At 47.9% G+C, this 24,323-nt stretch overlaps 1 protein-coding gene across 1 annotated transcript in view; it reads left to right on the top strand.

Annotated features, from left to right (window-relative positions):
* The window catches only part of CAMTA1 (calmodulin binding transcription activator 1), a 322,140-nt gene that overhangs the window by 1,896 nt on the left and 295,921 nt on the right, over positions 1 to 24,323 (top strand). The window contains exon 2 of the mRNA XM_075027074.1: positions 2,441 to 2,534. Coding sequence (XP_074883175.1) covers positions 2,468 to 2,534 — 67 coding nt within the window. The 5' untranslated portion in view covers positions 2,441 to 2,467. The remainder of the gene's footprint in view (positions 1 to 2,440; positions 2,535 to 24,323) is intronic.

Raw genomic sequence — 24,323 nt, 5'->3', positions numbered from 1 at the left:
CCAGCTCTGGCCGCTGTTTCGCATGCATCACAGATGATTCAGGGGAATTTTTTGGGAACAGTCCACAGATGTCACATCTTGGCAGGGAAATATAGGAAGAGAGAAATACGACTTTAGGGAGCTAAATATGAACTGTGCTTTCTAAGCATGCAGAGAGAGCTCTTTAAAACCCTAGATTATAACAGAGGAAATTTAACATCTAGGGCAAAAAGCAATTTGGGGGAAAAAAAAAGTACTTGTTTGTGCTTTACTGACTTGCCAAGTTTTGGTTCAGGGTCCAGTGCTCCTCTTGCCCATGTCACTGCTCGCAGATTCCTCACACCACACAAGAAAGCATCGTGGTGCTGTGTGGGATGTGATTTTTGTGATGAGAGAAGCAGACCCCAGGAATCAGATCCTGGGTTTAGCCGACCTGTGTGCTGTCAGACACGTGACATTGCGGCTTCTGTTCCAGTGTGTGTAGTGTGCTCCTTTTGTAAACTGTGAGTAGCCTTACTAGTGTCCTGACACAGCTTTGGTGTTTTCCAGAGGTTACAATCTACTGGCATTGCTCCTCCTCAGATGTAATTGGTTAGGTTCCTTCTTAGAGTGGACCGTATGATCCATGCAAATATAAGAAACTCTCATTGTTGCTTGATTTTTTTACAGACAGAAAAGAAACTATGTGCTCTGTTTAAAAGACTTTTAGCCTGCACCTAGAAAGGGAGTTGAGCATAATGATCCTGAACATCACATTCTTGGCCTGAGGTGTTGAGTTCATGAACTTGGGTTAGGTGCTTGTTCTGGGTAAGCAGTGGGTAGTAGAATGTGCTCAGGAGGGTCCTTCAGGAGGGTCCTTCAGGAGGGTCCTTCAGGAGGGTCCTTCAGGAGGGCTTTCGCAGTCTATCTGGACATGTTGGAAGGGTACATCTGAAGTGCCAGCGTTCCTGAGCTTAGGCACCAGTGAACAGTGCTGCGTGGTGAAAAATGGAGCAGCAAACTGTGAATGTCCCTGTCTGGAAAACTGGTTTTGGAGCTGAAAGTTATTTTTTTTAAGCTAAGGGAAACATCCGTCCTTGTGTTTCTCTGGGATGCTAGTGGCTCCTCTACAAGGTGCAGAGCTGTTCCAGAATTGACTCACTTCTGCTGCTTTAGAGCCAGTGATACCAGAGATTCCTTCTATGGACTGAATCTTTCATCTAAGCTAGTGGGCTGGATGGGGAACCATCTTCCCTAGTCTGGGGAGAGTGGCAAAGGACTGTGAGGAGGCCTTGTTTAGCAGATTTTCTTAGTAACTGGAATCATGTAGTCATTGCTGGAAAATTGCCCCCGCACAAAGTGTTTTTTGCTAATATTAACTTTAGTTCCATCTCAGCTCAATGGAGGGAAAAACTAGAAAGTGCCATAAATTCAGCCGAGCTTGTCAAAGCTGTCAAATTACCACCTGATAAAGCTCCTACCTCCTAATGATTACAGCCATCAGCCAGAGAGGAAATGTATGCCGATGGGGCTTTCGAGCGACAGCGCCAGGGTTCAACATTGTTAGACTTTTAATGTAGTGTCATCTGGGGGCTCTTTGGCTTCAGTGGAGGGTGAAGCTCTGAGCAGAGTTATTTCTTTAAAAAAAAAATAAAAAAATTCGAGGATGTAGACTAGCATACTACCCCTCTCTTATCAGCCAGATTAATGCTGACTACTAAATTTTAGTAAAGGTCTTCTTTGGTCCCATTTGTTAGTATTAGGAGTCCATAGAGATAATGTCTTTTCACGTATAAAAGATGCTATTGATTTTCTGTTACTGTTGTCCTGAAATGTGCACAGTGTGTCTATGGAGCAGTGACAATCCTCCATCACTAGCTTTATGGGAAAAGAATGGTTATTGAATCTCTTCCCATAAAATATAATCTCTTTCTCTCTTCCAGAATTTGCCAGCTCCTGTGGGAGCCCCTCATGTTATCTCTTTCAGAAAATTGATTTTTTTTTTGTCTCTGCTTTGTACGCTTGTGTTTAGCTTTATTTTTAATTTGGCTCATGTGATATGAAATGAAGGCTTCCCTAACATTAAGCGTGCTCTCTGAGTTGTATTGCTTCTTTTTCATATAGAGTAACACTTTCAGAATGTTTCAAAATAAAATAAAGATATTTGCTTGGCGCAAGTCTCTCTTGTTGTTGCTGGGATTTTTTTACTCTGGGTGAGTCATTGCCCTGCTCTTTCTTTCCAGGCAGGTCTGCGATACTGACAGCTTTTCAGCTGCTTACAGGTAAATTCGGGCTAAGTTTCTAGAGTCAACACAGGCTGATTGATTTCAGATGAATGACACCATAGAGGAGAACACAGCTTGCAGTACTGTCTGCTCAAGGAGCAATGGTCTTTGAACTTGAACAGTGGCAAAAATACTCTGTCAAATTTGTCCTTTCCTCTGTGTAGCAAATGACTGACTATGGGACTTTTTCCTTTCAGGGAGGAAACGGCAACATGAATTCATAGATGATGAGTAGGATGCCAAAGCCAGAGATGACAGTGCTCTTGAAGAAATGCTGGGTAGAACAAAAAGGTAAAAGGAACAGCTAATTGAGTGCATTTTGGAGCCTGTGGGACTTCATGTGGTACCCTCCCTCATGAGGCAAATGGCACACCCCCTCAAACGTTAGCTGAGTTTTCTGAATTCCCTCCTCCTCCATTGTGCATGAAGTCCCAGTGACGCCTCTCACTCCTGACTTACTACTTTCTATGCTTAGGTCTTCCCCAAAGCTGCATCGTTCTGTACCTAAAACCCCTGCAAGACTCATACTTTCGAATGTGTCTTTGCATGCACACGCTTGCAGGTCCAGCGGCTGTCTCGTCCCAACCTGCAGCTCACGCTGCCAAATTAGTCTAGCAATCATACCAGTCCAGCAATCTGCTGCCATGTTTTGTGAGGAGAGCAAAAAGATAAATGAGAGATGATCTCAACCAGTTAATTTGCAGCCAGTGCCATTCTCCTGAGGTGACGGTTCAGTGCAGCCATTGCCTGCACCATCTTCTGACTTAAACTGGGGCAGATACACATGGTTAAAATGTTTGGAATGTATTGCAAACATGTTGCCTCCACAAGGACTAAATTGCTTTCTGGTACTGTGATGCTTTTTACTGCATTTTGTGTTAATGCTGTTGAGATGCCCAAAGGAATCACTTCTTACTGGCTCTTTCGTTCTGAGAAATTATCTCTGTAACTGAGGCATGATAGTCCACTTGGGGACTTTGGGAAGTAAGAGGCAGATTTAATCACACCTGCAGAGAGCCATGCAGTAGAAAGGCCTTCGTCACACTCATCCAAAGGCAGCAGAAGTGGCTGAAGCAAATGACAAGCAGCAAGGAAATCTTCATTAGTAATGTAGCTCTCCTTGGGATATTTTCATGCTTGTTTATGGAAGACTGGCTTTAATCCCCCAAAAGTCAAAAGCAAACATTCTCCTTGAAAATGTTCCAGGTTTGTAGTAATTATCTGCATGTTGCCCCCTGCCTCTCGGCTCTTTCTGGCAGCAAGTGTATGGGACAGAAGGGCATTTCTGTGGCAAGCAGAAGATCTTGTCAGTACGAGAAGCAGGATGAGGTGTGAATGGTTGATATATATAAATAACAGTTCTATTCTGCTGGAAGTGTTGTCTTCAAAACAACAATCAGGGAGGAATTTGCTATAGTTCAGGTGTTGGTGCCAGTTGTAATTTTTATGAGCTTAAATTTTTTGTAATCAAGATGTGGTCCATCACACAGAACATTGTGCAGGGCAGGGTTAAGGCTTTTGAATGTGCTAGCACCATAGCCTTTCCTGAAGATTATTAGCGCAGTTTTGACAGCGTCAGAAATTATTTCTTCAGGCTGATTCATACTGCTAGGAAATCTTCTGAAAGATCCAGCAATTCCGTATGCGCACCAGGTGTCTGGGAAGGGAGACGCTGGCTTTCTGTTGACCTTTGGCACCTTGTTCTTTCCCACTAAAGTGCATTTCCTGCAGCAGTATAGCTTAAACCAGCGCGCTCGGTGTCTTTGGATCCTTTCAGCCAAGTGCATAAAGAGCCTGTCGTGGGGACAGAGCTCTGTGTTAGGGCATCACTTTCATCTGTCAGAAGCTGTTTTCAGAACATGTAGAGCTTGCCAGAAAGCCAACCTTTTACACTTTGAAGATGAGAAACATAGGAATGAATTACAGATACCATTTTCCATGGCCAGCCCTCTGGATTTCATGCAGTGTTCGTGACTGGAAGTTGGGAACCCGTATTCCCTACCAGCTCTTCTCTCTCCAAAATCAGCCTCCAACTGCCTCTAGTAGCATAGTTCTCTGAGAAGAAGTCAATGACTTCTCCTGCTTTCTCAGTGAGAATATTATTTGGGCTTAATTCTACAGTTTAATTTTGCCTCTTTAGTAAAATACTTTCCATTGTTGCCATGATAAGGAGCTGCTCTGGATGCTACAGGATGTCCTAAAATCCTTGTTATGTTTAGGCCACATGATGTCACAGGGGAGGAGCAACACCAGATTCAGATGTTTTGGTGAAAAAGCAGTAATTTGTCCTATGTCATTTTGGAAATGTAACCATGTTTGAAGTATTGTATATCATGAGCTATCATATAGTTAAAATATATGATGTTATAATTTTTAGTTTTATAACACCAGAGTTGAGAATTCAGGCGTACTTAAAATAGTAATTAGCAAATTTCTGTTGTTAATCTGTGTTTTGGGAGATCTGATAGTTTGGTTCGTTCTTTTTCTGCACGCGTTTACGTTAAGGCTGTTGGTATATTATTCAGCTATTTCTGTAAACTCAGATGTAAATCCGTCATGCTCTTTGAGTTTCAAAATTCTTCACCATTGATCTGGAAGGCTTTAAGTGTGCTAAAATTGGAGTACAGTCAGTGTTGGCAAGGAGCTGTGTCCTTACGGTGGAGCTGGTTCCCCAGAGCCAGGACTTGCAGCCGTTCCCCGTTCCTCCTGCTCGCTGTTTGGGGCCCTGGAGCCCAGCCAGCGTGGCTCAGCGGTGGACTGCAGCACCCTGCGAGTCCGGCATCACAGCAGGCTGGGTGAAACGGAGAACAGGCAATTGTTCTTAGGTATTTGCTGTGGTTTCGACAGAGTACTATATACATGTTATTTTACTATTTATGCCACTAAACGTTAGCTCAGGGAAGATGCGTGATGCTATTGCTTTAAGGTGGCTAGTGGCCACTAGCTGTGCTCAGCATCGCCTCTGCCAGCTCTGGCATCGTGGCACGTGCTGTCAACTCAGCAGTGGCTGGAAAGCTCAGATAGGACCAGGTTTGGCATCAGCACAATCACTTCTGCGGGCGTTGTGCCTTGGATGTTGCCAGCTCCTCGCTGTTTCTTCCTTCCCCCAGCACGTGGTATTTTATGTGACCCCGAGCCTACTAGACTAGCTTGTGGGTTTTTTTGGTGGTTTTTTTTTTTTTTTTCCCTCAGTCTTGTCAGCATGCAGGCTTTCAATTGCAGGGGAGCACTGGGAAATATGTATTCTATTTTGCTTGCTGTCCTGCTAATGCTTTAGCTTGCTGGAGTCAGTGAGAGATGGCAGCAGTGGGAGTTACTGTGCTGTTAGTCATTCAGGTGACATGGTCTGATAGACAAAGCTCTTGAGGATGGTTATCTAGGAGAGAGTCGAATCCAATCGTTCAGGGTTCTGTAGCCTCACCTTACCACTTGATGCAAATTCTCTTAGTCAAATGCAGGTGGAGCTTTTCAAAGCACCTAGTATTATGTTCGTGTTTAGCCTATGTCTTGCAAACGTACAAGTAAGGAAGGTGAATCACTCGTATACTTTGATCTTAAAGTTCAGTATTATTCCTTCTCTGTAAGTGGTTTGTCAGACAAAATTTCTTAGTCATTTTGTTTGAAGATCTTGCCCTCAATGTCAGAGGCAAGGCAGCTGGAGGAGATGCAGTTAGAGTTCCTCCATCTTTGAAATATTTGATTGGGCATAAAATATTTAATGGAGCTATCAGTGCATTTTATTAAGACCATATCACTTTTCAGTGGCCGTTACTACTGTTCCTGTTACTAGAATGTAGGGCTCCAAGGTTTTCTGGTTTTGTTTGTGGTTTTTTTTGTTTTGTTTTCATCTTTTTCCCCAGGAAACTGTGGACATTTTTGACTAGTACAGATTAGTTCCTCAGATGAGCCATGGACAACCTTTCACTGCAACTTTGGGTGTTTTAATCCAGATGCTTGCTTTCAACAAACTTGCTATGAACCATACAAGCACCTTTTGTGCAGATAAACTTTCAGTATCACTCATGCGAACATAAGTTGAAATTTTGATTCTGTGGAAGTTATGAGTATGTTAATATCTGCCACACAATTTGTGTGCTTCCAACCGTACTCTTCTTAAGTAAAAGTTCACCCTTTTTGAATAAAAGCTGGCAACTGGCTGGCATAAAATAAATGAGGTATTTTCAGAGACAGACAGTGTAGCTTTTCGCGTATTAGATGGTGGATACCTACCAGTAATGCACTGCTTGCTTTATGGGATTAGTGTGGCTAATGAGTTGTTTATAATAGTTTAGTAAATAAGGGCTTTTGTAGAGTCAGTGTGCAAGACGCAAAATGCTAAGAAGTCCCCTTCACGATCTGGGATAGTTTCTTTGAGTGCCATCATATCAGTTATTTCTGGTGAAGGATGAACAGTGTTTTCAGTATTTCTTAATCATTGTTGTCCGTAGAAAACTTATTTTTATTAGAAGGAGCTAGCTGGCCACCACGAACAAAAATCCCTCAGGGAGGAAAACCCTCATAGATTGAGGTACAGTGGCTCTAAGAGTCTAATTCAGTAAGCACAAGGTTGTTGTGTGCCTTACTTTCCCCAAGAAGCGAACACTTTGGGATTGATTAAACTCTTTTCAGTCTGTACAGCAGTGTGAGCTTTCATTTATGCATTTTAGGGCTTGCACCATATAAAAAGTCAAATATGCTATCTGTTTGACACCAAGGTAAAGACTTGGGGTAAAATTACATACGTTCTTGAAATGAAAGAGACTTGTGGTGCTTATCAGCATGTTGCGTGGCCCAAAGCACTAGCAGAGTTCAAGCGAGGAGGTGCTCTCCGCAAAGGAGAGAACTGTGTCTTTCTCAGTCTGTCTCTAAGTCTTTGGTGGTGAAGTGGCTTCTACCCGGTGCTTTCAGCAGACCTTCCACCATGTGCAGTTTGCATAGGTTGTTTCCAAATAACCACTACATGCTACTAAAACCGTCTTGGTTTCATTGTTTAAGCCTCTCCCACTACAGAAGCAAGCCTCGCAGCCTGCTCTGGGCTTTGTGTAGCATTAGTACTGCATTGTAGCTGCCATCGTTGGAGGAACAGGCTAACAGATGCGTCTTGCACTGTCTTTCTAAGAGTGGCCAATCTGACGGGTATGTACTGGTTTGCACGGGTCGAGAGTCCCAGGCTGGCTTGCAGCTGCATGATCCACATATGAGAGGAAAGACCACTTACAGAGGGGAAGGGCAGTTTGAGTCAGGTGTCTGAAAACACTTGAGTTCAAAACGGACCTAAGGCACAGTTCTTGTTTTAAGAAGGTATCTTTGCATGCCCAGTGTATGCCTTGGAGTATTCACCTTCCTAACCGCAGTAACGGCTATCTGACCCGGCTTGAAGTTGAAGTGGGTGCTTCTCACCCTATGCTCATTTTTCCTGAGTATCCAGTCAGCTGACTGATGAAACTGGATTTAAACTTTTCAGATGCGAGAGGTTTAAATCTCAATGTGGGAGAGGTGTAAACCACACGTTCCTGTATTGCTGGCATGAAGAACCTTAGCATTTTGACACCTCCCTTAATGAGAGAGAGTATCCTTTGTGAGGAGGGGAGCAGGACAGAGCTCCGCAGGATTCCACGTGCAAGGAGCTTCCCGGTAATGACAATACATACGCAGAGGCCTTTGGCCCTTGCGTCTTAAATGGCGCAAGACAGGAAGCAATGTTTTCTGAGCAAACAAATGGCCAAATGAGGTGGGAAATATTTTATTTCCAAAATTCTGGGATTATTGTAGACAATGATAAGACATTTATTAAAAGCAAGCCTATACGTTCTTTCTGATTTCATATCTGAAACTTTGTAGTTAGTCTGCGTAACTGGAAGTCTCTGTGCTGACAGGATTGTGTCATGTAACGCTGGCCATTGTTGTGAGCCAATTCCAGTACTGGCACTTACACCTTTGTATAGTTCATGCAAAACATAATTGTTTGGATTATGGTGGGTGCTTGAGGTTAGGGACATAATTTCATCCTCCAGGCTTTCACCTGAACTGTAAGGGCTTAATGCCAAATACAGCAGAAGTAAATGCAGTCCTAATCAGCACTTAAATTCATAGGCAGAGCTTGCAGATCCATTTCTGAAATGTGCTCTTCAGGCTTGTCATCCAGGTGACTGCCCACTTCCATTGATCCTGTACTAATTTCTGCACTAAGATCTGTTTACTTTTTATACTTCTCATTGATTTTGATCAATCAGTAATCCTGCAGAAAGATTAACTTCTAGTTTTAATATTATTGTAAATCTACTTATTTTTTTTAAGCAGGAAGGGGTGTTACAAAAATTGACATTGTGCAACACTAGGTCACAGGTTTTATGGTTTAATCAGAGATGGAAGTTGAAAGACATCATTCCAAGTATAAAAGCTAATTCCAATATTAATAGTTCTCTTACCAGCTAAAAAGAAGTCATTTTATGCATAATTCTTTTCTTTAGGAGCGCTCACTAATTTTCAGTGTGTCTCCCACTCTAAGGAGTCAGTGGAAGTTATTTTAAGCTGCATTTTGTGGTTACTATAGGTGAGTTGGTAGTAGGTATCTAATCCTTGGGCTAATCCTACAGTGTTGCTCAGTGTTGCATGGCGAGGTCTTCTCAGCACTGTGAGAATGGCAAAGTCGTGGTCATTTGGAGCAAATTTTAAAATATGCATGATGGGCTGTTTGTAGACGTAAGCACAGATAAAGAGAAGGTCATGGATTTCATGCAAATATTCAGATGAGGTTATGCTAACTTGTGGTTTTGGAAGATGCTGTGCATTGTTTCCCTGGCAGAAATAGCCCTTTAGATAAACATTAAATACAGAGTGACGCTGTCAAAAAGGGAGAATGCATATCACTTAACACAGAAAGTGACACTTCATAAGGACCTCTTTCAATTTATAGTTCAATAAAAAGGGTAATCTGTGGAGGGATATTCTGTCCTTGCCCACAATTCTGCAGTTCTGACAGGATCACATTCCTGGTTTTACCTTCATGCTGTCCCAGGCTGAAATACTTCATATTTAACACTCTGGGTTCTATAAATAATTGACATGCCTGTCTTAGCAACTGAAGATCAGCAGCAAATTGTATTGTTGTTGAATAATAGGGTTCTCCTGCATTCTTTACTCCTTTACATCTTAATTTTCACTCTGCTACTGAGAGTGTAGGAACTGATTTACTCCACTTCAGGAAAAAAAGTATAGCTGTTCCAGTCCTTCAGGAGAGGAAGTTTAGGGGAAAGCCAAGAACTCACAAATGAAACCATCTAAGTAAAGACTAGCTATTTCTCCATATCTTCTGCATATACTGTTTGTTTGTATTTCTCATTCCGTGCAACTCTCATGGGTCATATGGGAAAGAATAGTTTTGGTGGTTAGACAAGGTTTAGGCAAATCTAGAAAGAAAACACTGTTTTGTAGCTAAAACTAATGAGAAATATGTCGTGGTTTAACCCCAGCCAGCAATTAAGCACCATGCAGCCACTCACTTACTTCCCCCCCACCCAGTGGGATGGGGGAGAAAATCGGGAAAAGAAGTAAAACTCGCAGTTTGAGATAAGAACGGTTTAATAGAACAGAAAAGAAGAAACTAATAATGATAACGATAACGCTAATAAAATGACAACAGTAATAATAAAAGGATTGGAATATACAAATGATGCACAGTGCAATTGCTCACCACCTGCAGATCGACACCCAGTTAGTCCCCAAGCGGCGATCCCCCCGCCCCGACTCCCCCCAGTTCCTATACTAGACGTGACATCCCATGGTATGGAATACCCCTTTGGCCAGTTTGGGTCAGGTGCCCTGGCTGTGTCCCCTCCCAACTTCTTGTGCCCCTCCAGCCTTCTCGCTGGCTGGGCATGAGAAGCTGAAAAATCCTTGACTTTAGACTAAACATTACGTAGCAACAACTGAAAACATCAGTGTTACCAATATTCTTCTCATACTGAACTCAAAACATAGCACTGTACCAGCTACTAGGAAGACAATTAACTCTATCCCAGCTGAAACGAGGACAAAATATTAAAATAATTATTTTTGTTTATAAGAACTAATGCATATCCTTGATGACAGAGAAGAAGGGCTTTGTGCAATAAGGCACCGGACAGGCACCCAAGAGATAATTTGACTAGCTGCACTGCCATAGTACCACTGTAAGCAAATCACAATTGATTGTAGTTTGTGATGCTGGAATTATACTTCCATTTGGTTTATCTATTCATAAATAATGATGAAAAAAAGTCAGGGAAGTTCATTCTCATTGTGAATTTATAGCATGGCAGAACCCAATCGTGGTGGAGTCCTTTAAAGACTTGAGATAATGATTTCAACAATGATGCTTTTAATTGAAAGTGTGAGTGCTCTATTGTTTGTTAATGATGCTTCCGTATTACACATACATACAATAAATCACAGAAGTGTATGAATGAAGACTTGGTTTGGTAACTGCAGGACAGGTTTTTGGGCAGAGGGCAGAGCCTGGGTGGTGCTGTCACCAGAAGTTCCTTGGGAGCAGACTGACTCAGTTAAATTTGACTTTGCCTCTGGCTTCCAGTTCCTGAATCTACATAGCTTTGAACACCTTCTGCCTCTGTTACCATCATCAATTTCTCTTCCTTCGGTTCTCCTTTTGTTCTGTCATTGTCTTCCATTACTCATTCTTCTGTTTTCAGTGCCTGAGGCTGACATTTTCATACCTTGGTGACTAAAGTTTGGCTCCTAGATCTGTATTTATTCGGTTAATTTAGACAGCAGTCCAATTTCAGAGGAGTTAAGTATCCTGGAAAAGATACTTGTTTAAGAGTAGGAACAGAAATTTAGGAGCATACCTTTAGGGATCTTAGACTTAAACATACTTTCCTGTTATTATTTGCTTCAGCTATCACTAGAGATCTGATATCAAACTAGCCTGAAGATTATGCTATCTTGTGTGAGTTGAGGGGAAGAGAAGAATCGTGAAAAATGGCCTTTCCCTCAAGTAATATTGGTTACTGTATGGGTTTCTGCACGTGCTGTCGGTTGGGATTCAATGAGCTGGTGCTGCCACCTTTGTCAAGCAGCTTTTCCTGGCCAGTCCTGAGCTGGGAGCTGTTCATCTACTGCCCAGAACAGAGCCAGTTGTGTACCAACATTGTGTGTGAGAGCTTTGCATTACTGAATGTCTGTAGGATTTACACTGTCTTCTTGCTTCTTAGGTAGTAAGTGGAGTTTTGCATACTAGCAGGGGAGAGGGGTTAGGATGTGGGGGAAGAACATTCCCAGAGAGCAGGAGCCAAGATATACAGCTTATTACAGGATGATGACAGCTTAAAAAAAAAATAATAAAAAAATCCTTCCATATACCTTATTGAAGACTGCACTAAAATTATAACTGAGGCTACCATGGATGACAATCATATTACCTCTTTAAACTAAATAACTTGATTGTCTTATTATAACAGAAAGCAAAGAGAAATGTCCTGAATATACTGTAGGAAATTGTCTTTACTAAATCTAGCCCAGCATTTATGAACATTGTATATATTATTTGATTTTGCCAGAATTACATAAACGGGGAAAAAATTGTTAATGTAAGTTGACTACCAGAGTAAATCACAGCCTAATTATTCTTTTTTTTTCTGGCTAAAATTAGAATTTGATATAATGGTCAATAGACATTTTCTTTAATTTTTGAGACATAATTTCTAATAGCTAATCCAAACGAATTGGAGAAAGTTGCTGCAGAATTGAAAAAATAAATTATCTGAATTTTATGGTGACTTACTGGTAAATCCCCTTAGTTGGAAGCTTTAATTTACCTCGTATTTCAGTTTTTTCCTCTCTAACTGGCTTATGGATGTATATTAGAGCAAAATAATTGTTATTTTCTTAGTGCCACCAGGGTGCTTGGAGCATGAACCAAAGTGAAGACAGAACCTGGCCTGTTCTTGTAGGGAAATAAAGGACCAAGGACTGCAGAGGGAGGAACAACGGGGCTGGTGGCAGAGGCAGCGTGCTGCAGTGCACGGCGTGGCAGGCATTCTCCCCTGGCATTGCTGGCTGCGGCAAAATGCTGGAGGTTGGCACCCGTGTAAGTCAGTTCTGAAGCTGTTTGACATTGCACTGGAACAAATGGGGCTCCAGCATTGCAAACCCCCCCAGCCAGCCACTTGCTTCTCTTCTGCAGTCGATGCTGGTGTAGAGGAACAAAGCATTTTTGCCCTTGTTCTTGGTTAAACAGGTAAATACTGTGTTTAGTGTTGAGGCTACTGGCTTAAGTATCTACAAAAACTTCATGAGGCTTTGCATAGATGAAAAACATCTTTCCTCTGGGGTCCATTAAAATGGCTCTGGAGTTATGCTTTGGTTTAGTCTGGTGTAAATTCCCTATAGCCAGCAGAGTTTTACTAGAGATTATTTGAATGTAGTGTTTGTATTTCTGAGGGAAATAAATGAGCTCAGAACTGCAGAAGGAACCGGGAGGAGAATGTGTCCAAACCCCAGAATATGGATGATGACCGAGTTCGGCCTCCTGCTAGGGTCGTATGCAGTTTTGTCCACTCTGAGTGTAACCCAGAACCTTTAGTTCCTGGTAGTATTTTCTTCTTCAACTTCCACACATCATTTGGGGCAGGTTATTTGGATGGCAGAGCCCTAAACAGAGTATACTCCTTTGGAGAACCTTTCTGAAGAAATACGTGTTTTGGGATATTTTCCTGGTTTTGATGAACCTGGGAATTGGCAATTATATTTCACAAATGCAGTGAAGTCCTGTGAAGTTAACAGTGGATTTATACATACGCGTCAGCTTGGTTAAGTCTTAGGTTTATTCCTAGAAGAAACAGCTTTTGATTCTGTAACTGGAGAGAGGATAGGCCAAAACCATTTCATTTCTATCATTGTGGGGTTGGTTTTTTAAGCATCTCTATTCACACTTCTAAGCGTATTTTCGTGAAAACACTTGGCATTCCTTGCTTCTAAATTGTGGAGTAACTTTGTGCAAACAATTCAAAAGAAATGGGGTTCCAAAATTGTCATTATAGCTATTAAAACTGTCTGAATTGTTTTGCTTTTTGATGCTTGCCATAGCAACAGTGGATGTATAATTTGCTGAATATCCGTAACAGGGTATTTGGATATATTCTTTACAGTTTTACTTCTGCATATAACTAAGCATGCCAAATCATCACATTAACCCAATTAACCAAGCCAGACCCACCATGGAATGACAATCAAGATTTTTTTTAAAGAACTTTGTATTTCACCTCCGTCTTAACAAAAAAACCCAAACACCGTACATCAGAATAGCAGCAGCTTTTATCAGTGTGCTGTTCAAAATTATTCATGGTTCAGACTGCAAAAACTCCTGGCACATCTACTTTCTTGCCGCTTATCAGCTGGAGGTAGCTCTGTGTTTGTGCCCCTAGAAAGGTAAGACCAAGTCAGTTTATCCTATACCATCCATGTGCAAAATCTTTTGCGGTTCAGTACCTCTGTGCCTTAATAGTGATTAGACCTTTGATTTTTAAACAGTGGGGAGCTGGGAAACTTGAAAGATACCAGCAGCAGCACTTCAATTCAAATGGATTCTTTCTTATCATTGTGTTGCACAAGGAATTAAATGAAAATATTTGGGACTTTGCTGGCATGCTTGATATAAAATCCATGTTCAAATGGCATCTGTAATATTACATAGATCATATTGCTGTAATAACCTATATGCTACTGTTAAAATTATGTATGATTTCAGGTATATAAGATTCAGTTTATTAGGGATTTTTTTCTCTTGGTAGAAAAGCTTATATTGAGGAAGAGAATGAGTTCATTAGCGGTACGTAGCTGAGTTCATACACTACTTCAATAACCCCTTAAAAATGCCTTATTCATCCTCATCCACAAAAACTCTCATCGTCTTTACAGACCAGGAAGGATCTAGGAAGCCAGGCAGTGCCCCCGAAGACACTTCATAGAGCAGGTTGCACACTACTCTAGAGCCAAGCAAGGTAGGTTGCCTTAGTTCTGGAAGTGGAGCTATTACCAAGTGATTCGGTGGAAGTTCCTCCTTCCCCAGACTGTAACGGCTGAGAGAAGGCAGCTGGCGTCCTAAACAACCTTGTCAATCGGACCACATGGACCTCATTACTCTAGTGAGCCATGGAAGCACATAAGGAACTACTTGGGCTTTGGAGAAGAGAAAGAGATGGACACTCTTGTGCACGCATGTAGCTGATTCTGCATTTATTTATGTTTCTGGGTGATCTCAAGGTCTAACCCCATGTGGAGAACCTTATGGTTATTTGTTCTCAAGAGTGAACGTAAGTGAATAATGCAGTGAGGGCTATGACGGAAATAAACATTTGTGCTCGTCTCCCTGAAGAGAACGGAAAGGCTGTTTGTGGCAATGGTTGCTGTCGCCGTACTTGGGAGCAGCCTGGGTTCCTGCTTGCATTTCAGCCACAAGCACCAGTGTCTGCAAAACCAAATGTGAATGGCTCTCTGGCATCATTGTGTTTGGTAGCAGAATGATAGTCTTTGGAGAGATGTGTCGGCTCCACCGTTTCTCTCATCTCTTTTTTGTTACGTAGTCTTGCCTGAATATCCAAGTGGAAGCTCGAGCCCCTTCTGAATACCAGCCTGACGTTAATCTTGGGCAGGAGACCGACATGCCAGGAGATAAGCCGGTTCAGAGGAGAGAGGCGGTGGATAGGATTGGCACGCTGAAGGCACTGCAGGCCATGCTGCTTGGCTAATCCAGGTGCCCATTTCTTGCTGAAGAAGAGATAGCGAGGTGGGTCTGTCCATAGGGGGTAGACACTGGCAACTGCCACTCCGTGTGGAGCGCTGGGGATGAGTTCAACGTGGGCTAGCCCTTCGCATCTCAGTAAGGTGTCATCTAAACATCTGGTACTTGCATCAGGAAACTACCTTCCATCTCTTAACTGCAGAGGGATATCTGCTTTAATCTACTGTTCTGGTTTTGCCATACTGCGGACTGCGAGTAGCACCGACTGTATGGCTACCTCGTGTCTCTGCTAAGCATGTGGGTCATCTCAGAAGAATATCCAAGGCAAGACTTAAATTCCCTAGAACTCGTCAAGAAAATGATAGCTCTTTGCCAGCGTGGCAACTAGAAAAGTTTCCAGTGTATCTTGAACGGCCGAAGGAAACAATTATCTTAGCCAATCCTCTAGCTGTGTTAATATTTGTGTGTATTTATAGGACAGAGCGTACTAGATTAGCTTTATGACCGTCGGGAGTGAGCCTGTCATTCTAGAGCCTCTTCATCAATGTGCCTTTCACGCTCCATGAGATTAGCAGCCGCTGAAAATAGGAAGAAGGAATTTTCCTTTCCTCTGTCTTAGAAGAGAGCCAGCACACCATACTCCTCTTTCGTCTTGGCTCGGAAATGGCTTCGGTCCTTAGCAAAACCAGAGAGCCAACAGGTCTTTTTAAAGAAGTTCCACTCTCCTGAGGATCTAAGGGAAAATATCCTTTTTGCGTGTTTAGTCACACACATCAAAGGAAACAACCGTTTCGATCTTCATTTGCATTGTGCAGGCATTAGATGTGGTCCAGTTACACGGAGCTCTGCTTGGGAAGGCAGAAGCGCCAGGACTCTTCAAGCTTTGACGAGATGGGGAGAAAACTCGGCCAGGCAAATCACACCTCATTCTTCCAAGGCATTTTCCGTTTTTAAGAGGGCTGAGCAATTTACTTGGTTTCTTGGGAGGCTCTTTACAGCAAAAGCTCCTCGACATCCTGATCCTGAGATGGCATGCTGCGGGCTGGGGGGGGGGTACTGGAAGGGGTCTGCATGGCCGCAGACTGTCGCCCTTCTCACAGAACGGGCGAGTGCTTGCTGTGAACTCCTTCCCATATGATCTGCAGGACTCCCTCAGACTCGTTACATCTCGTTGGCAACGGTAACTCGGTTCTCTTTGCAGGTGACAAATCCTCACCTCGTCGGCTGCATACCGTGCCAAGAGCGGCTTTCCCCCCCGCCCCCGAGCATCGGGCCATCTGCCCCAAAATACTCCGGTTGTGGAAGAGGGCCTAGAGAACTTTGACTTTTCAGCAGCATTGAAAAGATGGGGGAGATAACCTTTGCAGCCCTGGTGCTGTTGCTTAGGTCAGGTAAAGAGCGGGGTGCCCAGCCCGTGATTTCAACGGGGGGGACGGGGGGTTGCGTGCTGCTTTTGGCAGCAGCCTAGCCGGGCAGCCCTCACCTGACGGGAAAGCGGGGGGGAAGGCGGGTTCAGCTCTAGCGGTACCAAGCGATGGCAGAAAATGCTGCGTTTCCAGCTTCCTCCCCCACCCCACCCCCCTTTTAAAAACCCCTTCTTGAAAACATCTCGGCTTGGGCGTTTCTTTGCTCACTGAAGAAGAAAACCGCAGCTTCCGCGGTTCGCTCCGGACAGGGCGTCTGGCCAAACCTCGGCCGGGTGACCGTCCCGCTGACCGGAGGGGGCCCCAGAGCGACCGGGTCGCCGCCGGGGTGACCGGCCGGGCAGCGGGCAGGGCAGCGGGCAGGGCCGCAGGCCCCGGCTGCTTCGCCCCTGCCCGTCGGGCTGCCGCGGGGCCCCGTTCGCACCGGAGCTGCCGCGGTCCCGGCGGGCGGCGGGGCAGCCGGGGAACGGCGGCGGAACGTGGTCGTTGTACGGAAGGCCGACGGCAAGCCGGTTGGCTGCGGACCGGCGCCGCGGGAGGCCGCCGGCCGGCGAGCCCGGCCCGCCGGAGCGCCTGGGCTAGCTGAACCGCCTCGGCCCCGCGCTGCCGGAGAAGGGTAAACGCGGCCCTCGCTCGGCTGTGGAGGAGGGCGGCCGGGCTCCCTCGCCCGCCCCGCCCCGCCCCGGGAGGACTCGGATCCGCCCTTCGCCCCGGCTGCCGGGCGGGCGAGGCCGGGCCGGGCCGGGAGGAGGGCGGGAAGGGCCGGGCCGGGCCGCGGGGCTGCCCCCGCTGGGGGGGCGGGCGGGGCGGGGCGGGCGCGGGGATTGGCGAGCGGGCCGCCGGCCGCGCCAATCGGCGGCTTTGTTTAGGGTTACAGGGCGCGGAGGGGGCGTGCGCCCGCCGGGGCCGCCCGCAGCCAATGGATAGGGCTGGGGGCGGTGGCGCCGGCGGCCGCCCGGCTCGCCCGCCCCATTGGCCCCGCGCGCGGTCACTCTGGCGGAGGGCGCGCCTCGTTGGACGCCGGCGCCGGCGGCGCCCGTGCGTCAATCGGCGCGTCCCGCGTCTTCCGCGGCGCGGTTGGCTGCGGCGGCCGTCAGTCGCGCGGCGCCGCTTCCCGAGTGGCCGCTGCGGCCGTCAGTAAAGCGTCCCGTGCCGCCCTCCTCGTCTTCCCGGCGCGGCCGCCGAGTGGCTGCGGCGCGTGTCACTGAAGCGCTGCCGCGCTCCGATTGGCGGCGCGCGCTGTCCATCGCGCCCATCCCCTCCGGGCGCCCGCCCTCCGCCCGTCGCGATTGGCCGCCGCGGGTGTCAGTGCGGCGGCTCCCCCAATGGGCGGCGCGGGGTGTGCGCCGTGCGCGCGGGGTGGCCGGCCCGGCGGCGGCGGCGGCGGCAGCGGGAGGAGGCGGCGCGCGCCTGGGTCCCGGTCGCGAGGAGGCGGAGGAGGATGTGGCGCGCGGAGGGGAAATGGCTGCCGAAAACAAGCCGGAAGGTGAGAGCGCGGCCGGGCCGGCTCCCGCTCCGCTCCGCGCCGCCGGGCCGGGCCTGCCCGCCGCCACCACCACCACCACCGCGGGGCTGTCGGCGCGCCGGGCCTCCCGCGCCGCCCCGCGCCTCTGCCCCCGCCGCGGGGCGGCGGCGGCCGGCCCGGGCCGCGCGGCGTGAAGTTTGGCGGCGGCGGGCGCCCCCGCCGGGCTGGGCCGGCCCGGCGGGGTGGGGGGTGGGGGGGTGCGGCGGGCGGCGGGCAGGCCATGTGCGGCGGGCAGGCCGCGTGGCGCCGGGGCCGGGGCACGGGCTCGGGCACGGGCACGGGCACGCCTCCCGCCGCCCGCCGGCACGTGCCCGCCCGCCGCCAACATGGAGGCTGCGGCGGCAGAGGCCGGCGCAGGGCGCGGCGCGGGGCTCCGGGCCGCCGTTCGTCGCCGCCGGCCTGGGCCTGCCGCCGCCCGGGGGTCACGCCGTGCCGGGCCGCCCCCGCCACCCCCCCCCCCGGCTCCCGGCAGCGGCGGCGGCGCACGTGCCTCGCGGGCGCGCGCCCGTCACGAGCGGGGCGGCCTCGTCCGCGGCCCCGCCGCACCGGGGCCTCCGCGCCGGCGGGCAGCGGGCGGGCCGGGGGTGGGCGCTGCTGGGGCGGGCGGAACGGAACGGAATGGAGGGGAGCGGCGCCGCCCGGCGAGCGGCGGGCCCGGAGGGCGGGGGGGGGGGGGGGGGAAGCGAGGGGAGGGCTCGGCCGCGGCGGGGAGGATGGAGGGGGGGGGGGGCGGAGAGAGCCGGGGCGCCCAACTCCGGCCGAAAGTTACCGGCGCGGCGGGGAGCCGGGGCGCGCCGCGTCCGCAAGGGGGTAGCGCTGCTCCGCCCGTGCGCGGCCCCGCGGCGGCCGGCCCCCCCCCCCCCCCGACCACCACCCCCCTCCCGCCGCCCCGGCGGGGCCGTCCGGCGGGAGCAGGGCGGCGGGGAGCCGCGCGGGTCGGTGTCCTGGGGCCCGTCCGCGTGGCGGTTAATATTTTCTGTTATTTAAGCAAAGTTCGTTCTAGCAGCCTGGCGGGAAGCGCCGGCGGGGACTCCTGACCCCGGTGGCGGGGGCAAGGGCTCGGGACGCCGGCGGCGCTCCCGGACGGACGCGGGGGGGGAGGATCGCGCAGCGGGCCGGCCGTCGCCCCAAGTTGTGTTGCAGCCTGGCGGGAGTGCGGCGGCCGGAGCCGCTCGGCCGCGGCCTCGGTTGGCGTGGCGTTGCGCCACGCAACCGGTACCCGGTGTCAGGGCCTCCATTTTATAGGGGCGGGAGGAGAGAGGGAGGTGGATGCTTTGCATCCCGCAAGTAACCGGTTGCGTCACTGAAAGGGGGTACGTTTGCTGACGCCTCGGGAATTTATCTGCTTGTAGTCGGGCACCTCAAATAACCACCTTTCATCCGGCTAAGAGGCGTTTTTTCCTCATCCGCTATAGCCAGCGCTCTTCCTCGCTTTTAACCCGTTTGCGCTCTTTACCGGGAAACCCCTTCTTGGGATACAAGGCTCGTTAGCCCATCTCTTTGTCTGGGTTTCTGCTCCAGGTGCTGTCGGAACGTCTCTTTTTTCGGTTGTTTCTCGTCATTTAGTAGTTGCAGAGCCTTTGTAGGCATGGCCGCCTTGGGTTTGCATTTTGCCTGCGCCTTGTCCAGCTTGGTGAAGGCTGAGTGCTCTACAAGAATGTACGTTTTAAGTAGTAGCGGTGATGATGAGCATCGTCAGCTTTGTCTTTTATTAATCTCTTTGATGCTCCCAAATTCATTAGTTCCATCTTTCCTGTGGTGTGGAAAACGCCGGGCTTCATTCTTTTCTCATTTGCGTTGAAGTAAATGATCAACTCCACTGAAGTAGCAAAATGCCAACTGGTGAACAGGGGCGTAAGTGAGAAGAGAATTAGCGTCTGTCTGGACTTCGTAGCTCAAATGGTGAACTTTTGGTTCTTCACTGGATGAAAGCGCTGTTGCCAAAGCACGTTGGGCTTGATTCTCTTTTTGGGCTTCCTGTGCCAGTGGGCGGTGACGTTTTTTCTACGTGAAGCACCGGTTTCAGAATACTCGTTGCTGCGAGGCCATGGCTTTACGGAGCTGTGCAGGTCAGCGGTCCTTGACCTGAAAGGCACTTTGGCCTTTACGCTTGTTATTTAATGCGATTTTTACCACCTTTCGTACTGGTAGCTGATTTTTGTGGGCCCTTGAGGCGTGTTGGGGCTGAAGAGGTGGGTCCGCAGCAGCCTTCGCTCTTGTACGGTAGTGCCGTGCACGAGCTGCTGGAGAAAGGACTTTTGTGCCTGGCGTTTAAGGGTGCCCATCCCGTGTCGTAAACCAGCGTTTCACTTGGCTGGTCAGTAGCTGGTTCGCTGCTTGGCAGCACCGCTCGGGCAGGAGCGGAGAGTTTTCACCTCGGCTCGGCACTGGCGCCTGTGTTGTTCTCGTAGTAAGCAGCTCCTCGCGCTGACCTAGTTCTGTGGTATATTTTCAAGGAGGCAAGATATAAACCATTCATTCCTTAAACTTAAACTCCACCTGTCAGAAACTTAAATGGGAGTCATCTTAAAGCGTGATTCAAGACAAGTGTCTCACCAGTAACACTGATGCTGGAGGGGAGAACCCAAGTCGCTTGAGGGTTTTGTTACTTTAATATTTAAAAAACAATCGTAAATGGCTGCTAGCAAGTTAGTTGCGCAGAGAAGCGCTGCTTTTATTGGGGAGCAATCTGCTCCACCCGCCCAGAGTAGTACAGTAGAAGCGAACCTCGTGAACAGCGACGAAGAGCTCTGCAGACCTGCCTGGTCTTAGAGCTTCCCTGTCAAGCTTCAGTCGGGGCTTCTCGTGCCCAGCTAGCAGCAGAAAAACCTCGGCAGTGGGTGAGGGCTTGAAATGAGGCTGGCCTCTCTGTTCCCTGGCTGCAGGAGAGATTTCCACGTCTTGGAAGACTTGGGTGAGTTGCCTATTTTCTGGTTTCTTTAGGCAGGATGGAGTTGGGCTCCATGACTGAGCAGCTCTTACCGTCTGCGTGGCGGAGGGTTTGTGGCTTTTGTAGTTTCTGCCACGTTTTGCGTGTCTGAACTGAAATGGGAGGACTGACGCTCGGAGGTGCCATCTTGGCAGCTGTAATGGGCTCTGAACTCAACTGGGGTGCGGGGCTCTTCTTTAAATTCAAAAAAGGAAGTTTTTTAAAAAGTTCAAAACAGAAAGAATGTGCATCAAGAACCTTTCTGTAGATTTCTGTGTATTCTTGTGGACAGGTATCTGAAACCGATAGCTTTAAAGCAGAGCGGTGCCCATGTTATTTAAATGGCGCAGGAGCTGGGTGCCTTATTTGTTGTGCCCGCTAAGTTCGGTTATATGCAGTTGTTGAATTTCATGTCTGTTAGTTGGGCAGGGTCAATAGGTGGGAAAGGCAGGAGGTGGAATTTCTCCTCGGAACTCCCCTGGGAGCCGAGGGTGCCGGGGGAGGATGGCGGCAGGGATTTTGGCAGCTGTTTGGGCTATGTTGTTGATACTGACCGAGAAGGAAGTTAGAGCATTCAAATATTATTGAATGCTGAGAGACTGTTTGGGCAACATACCTTTTGAAAACAAAACGTTCTTGATTTGGTTGTTAAACAGCAAATATTTACTTCCCTCTGCGGAAGTGTTGCATAACGTTTTATTACTTAAACAAACCTGAGCTTATTGTGAGCGTGACGGATTGGATTTTGTGCCGCGCTCTCCGTACTGCTGTCCTTCTTGGCAAAATCGGACTGTCACGGTGAGGAGGCAGGGTTTGACGCTCGGCTCAGTCCACTCGTTGCCCCAGAATTTTTGCTGAATTTCAAGCAGTTGGGATTTTACCAAAATTACTGTTGTCAGAGGCGAACTGCCTTTTGGTGAAGCTTCTAGACCCACTCGGAGGGCTGTCAGCCAGCAGGACAGTTTCAGAGAGTGGACTCGATTTGCCTTTTCTGAACAGCAGGAACTACATGTGTGTGTGAGGTCAAATTTTTTGAGTACTTTTGGTATTATAACTGTGGTATGCGCAAGATTCCAGATGTAAGGCATGGGGCTTGTTTAAAGCTCTGGTTTTCTAATACAATTCCACATCTCTTCTTAATGATTTTCCAAAACCCTTTGGCTCAAAGGTTTTCTGATTTATTTGTGTGGGTTTGTAAAGCTACTTCTGTAGGAAGATTTCCTACAGATGTTGTAACTCAGATTTCATTTCCTGTATTGGGAAACAGTAAAAGAATTACGTGCAAGTAAGGTTAAAACAAATGTTTTTGAAATTTAATCTTTCAGGGCGCGGTGCTAACTTTATGTTACTAATATTTTTAAATTATTCTTCTCAAACACGCAGTCTCTTAAAGACCTGCTTACAAAGGTGTATGTTATCGGAGGAAGGGGAAGTAGCTATGCTACCTCTCTGTCCAGGCAGCCTTCAGAAAGAGAGAGCTGGAATGTGACCTTCCTTTTTTAGTGTCCCTTCTGTCTGTGCTTCAATAAACCAAATATATCAGGGGGGGTGGGGGGGGGAACCAAAGAAACCCAAACCTTTCCATGGAGTGAAATGAGGCTGGTAGAGTGCGTTGTGGAATACAGTGCCGGTTAATTAAAATGCAGTGCTTCCAGCAGCTTCTTGCATCTTCAGTGTTGCCTGGCTTCCTCTTCCACACCTTGCTGAGTTGTTTCTTGTTGGCTTTTTCCCTTGCTTCACATCCTGTTTTCACCTTCTGTGGCTTCCTGCACCCCTTCAGCCCTGTGTTGTGTTCACCCTGTTCTAAACCCTGTGGGTTTTGAAAGGCAAGTAAGCCTGTGGGTGCTGGCGTCTGTCTTAACCCCAGTTTTTTGGGGTGCAGCACCTGCCAACTCCCTGGGGCGATGCTGAAGGTGCGGCTTTGTACCGAGGAGCAGTTATGACACTGGGTGAGCAAGAGCAAACTCCCATTATTGCTGGGAATGGAGAGCTCGGTGTCCTTCTCCTGTTCTTGTCGCATCTTCTGTTCAAGGATTTTGTTTTTTTTCCCTGACAGCTCTCCAGGTAGGTTTCCAAACTCAAACTGTTCATAGTGGGGTGGGGGGGGGGGGGCAGGGGTGAGGGTAAAAATATCTGTGGCTGGTGGCTGCCAGCCTATAGGCTCAGAGTAAGTAATTTCACTAGGCTTAGCCAATACTTTGGGGCTTCCGGAAAACTGCTTGTAGCGTTGAGAACATTTGTAGGATTGAAAACTGTACAAATGGGTAGTTTATCTTTGCTAGGCTTGACCAATAATATCTATCTTGCCTTCGTTTCGTTGCCGTTGAGTTTGATGATGTAATTTTAGTGAAGACCAAGGGATGAAGGAATTGATGACGGGTCTAAAACAAGTGAGTGTTGGCGACAGTGAGCAATGGTCTAATCCTTCTGTTGCACTTGTCATATTTAAAAGCAACACGGTGAAAGTCATGCATGAACACACTTGCGAGCTGCAGGAGAAAGTTGAAGTGACTGCACTGTTTTACTGCTCCTAAAGATTGCTTGTAAAACAGTTACTCTTGTGCACCTTCTGAATTTAACCACATTCTCCTTTCTTGCGTGGTTAGCAGGGTGCTTTAAACCGCCTGCTAAGGAGGGAGAGGAAAAGTGGAGCCTGTGAAATAGAGGAGCCAGTTTTGTTGGTGGGGGGAAGTAGACTCCTCAGCGCTGAGCACAGTGATAAATGTACAGCATAAGAAATAAATAGCTAATTGTGTAAACTAGACCTTCTCGACCAGCACGTAGGCTTTCATTAAGAAGAATTGTGCTATCAACTCTTCCCCAAAACGCACCATGTGCAGTTTTACATAACTGTGTTGTTTCAGTTGAATTCAGTTATAAAATGTCAGGGAACTTTCTGCTATGTGAAAAGGATAAAATAGCTTACAAGTAGCGCATTATTGGTGGGGAGAACCGGGACAGTAATATGTGGCAGCAGAATTTTAGCTATATTTGTATTTCTTACAGTTTTAGAATGGTTTGTAGAGCTTATCATAGCAACAAAGTATTTATCACAAATATTCCAAGAAGCTAGGCTAGATTCAATAACTTACTGGAGGAAAACTATTTTGTTGATCATCCTTGATACTACTACCATTCCTATGGTTTCCTCCTCATCCGTTTTGGTTTTCCTTGTTCCTCCCGTTTTCCCCGCAGGCAGCAGTCACAGCTTGCACGCGTGCTGGTTTGTGTCTCGTCCTCCCTTGCTCCCATTGCACGTTTTTTACCTTTGCCCGAGCTGTCTACCCTCTCCTTGTGTCCTCCCCTCAGCCCCCAGGCTGTTTCTGGGGCTGCCCGAAGCTTTGGCGGTGAAGGATCAGGAATGCCTTTGCTCGGCCGGTGTCTGAGCTGAGTGCTGGCATCCAGCGGAACCCTGCTGGGGAAGCAGTGCTGGAGAGCTGGACCTGGTTATCTCATCTTAGCC

The sequence above is a fragment of the Buteo buteo genome, chromosome 5 (assembly GCF_964188355.1).
Source record: "Buteo buteo chromosome 5, bButBut1.hap1.1, whole genome shotgun sequence".
In the NCBI taxonomy this organism is placed as follows: Eukaryota; Metazoa; Chordata; class Aves; order Accipitriformes; family Accipitridae; genus Buteo; species Buteo buteo.
The sequence above is the reverse complement of the archived record's forward strand: the minus strand, read 5'-3'. Positions and strand labels throughout refer to the sequence as shown.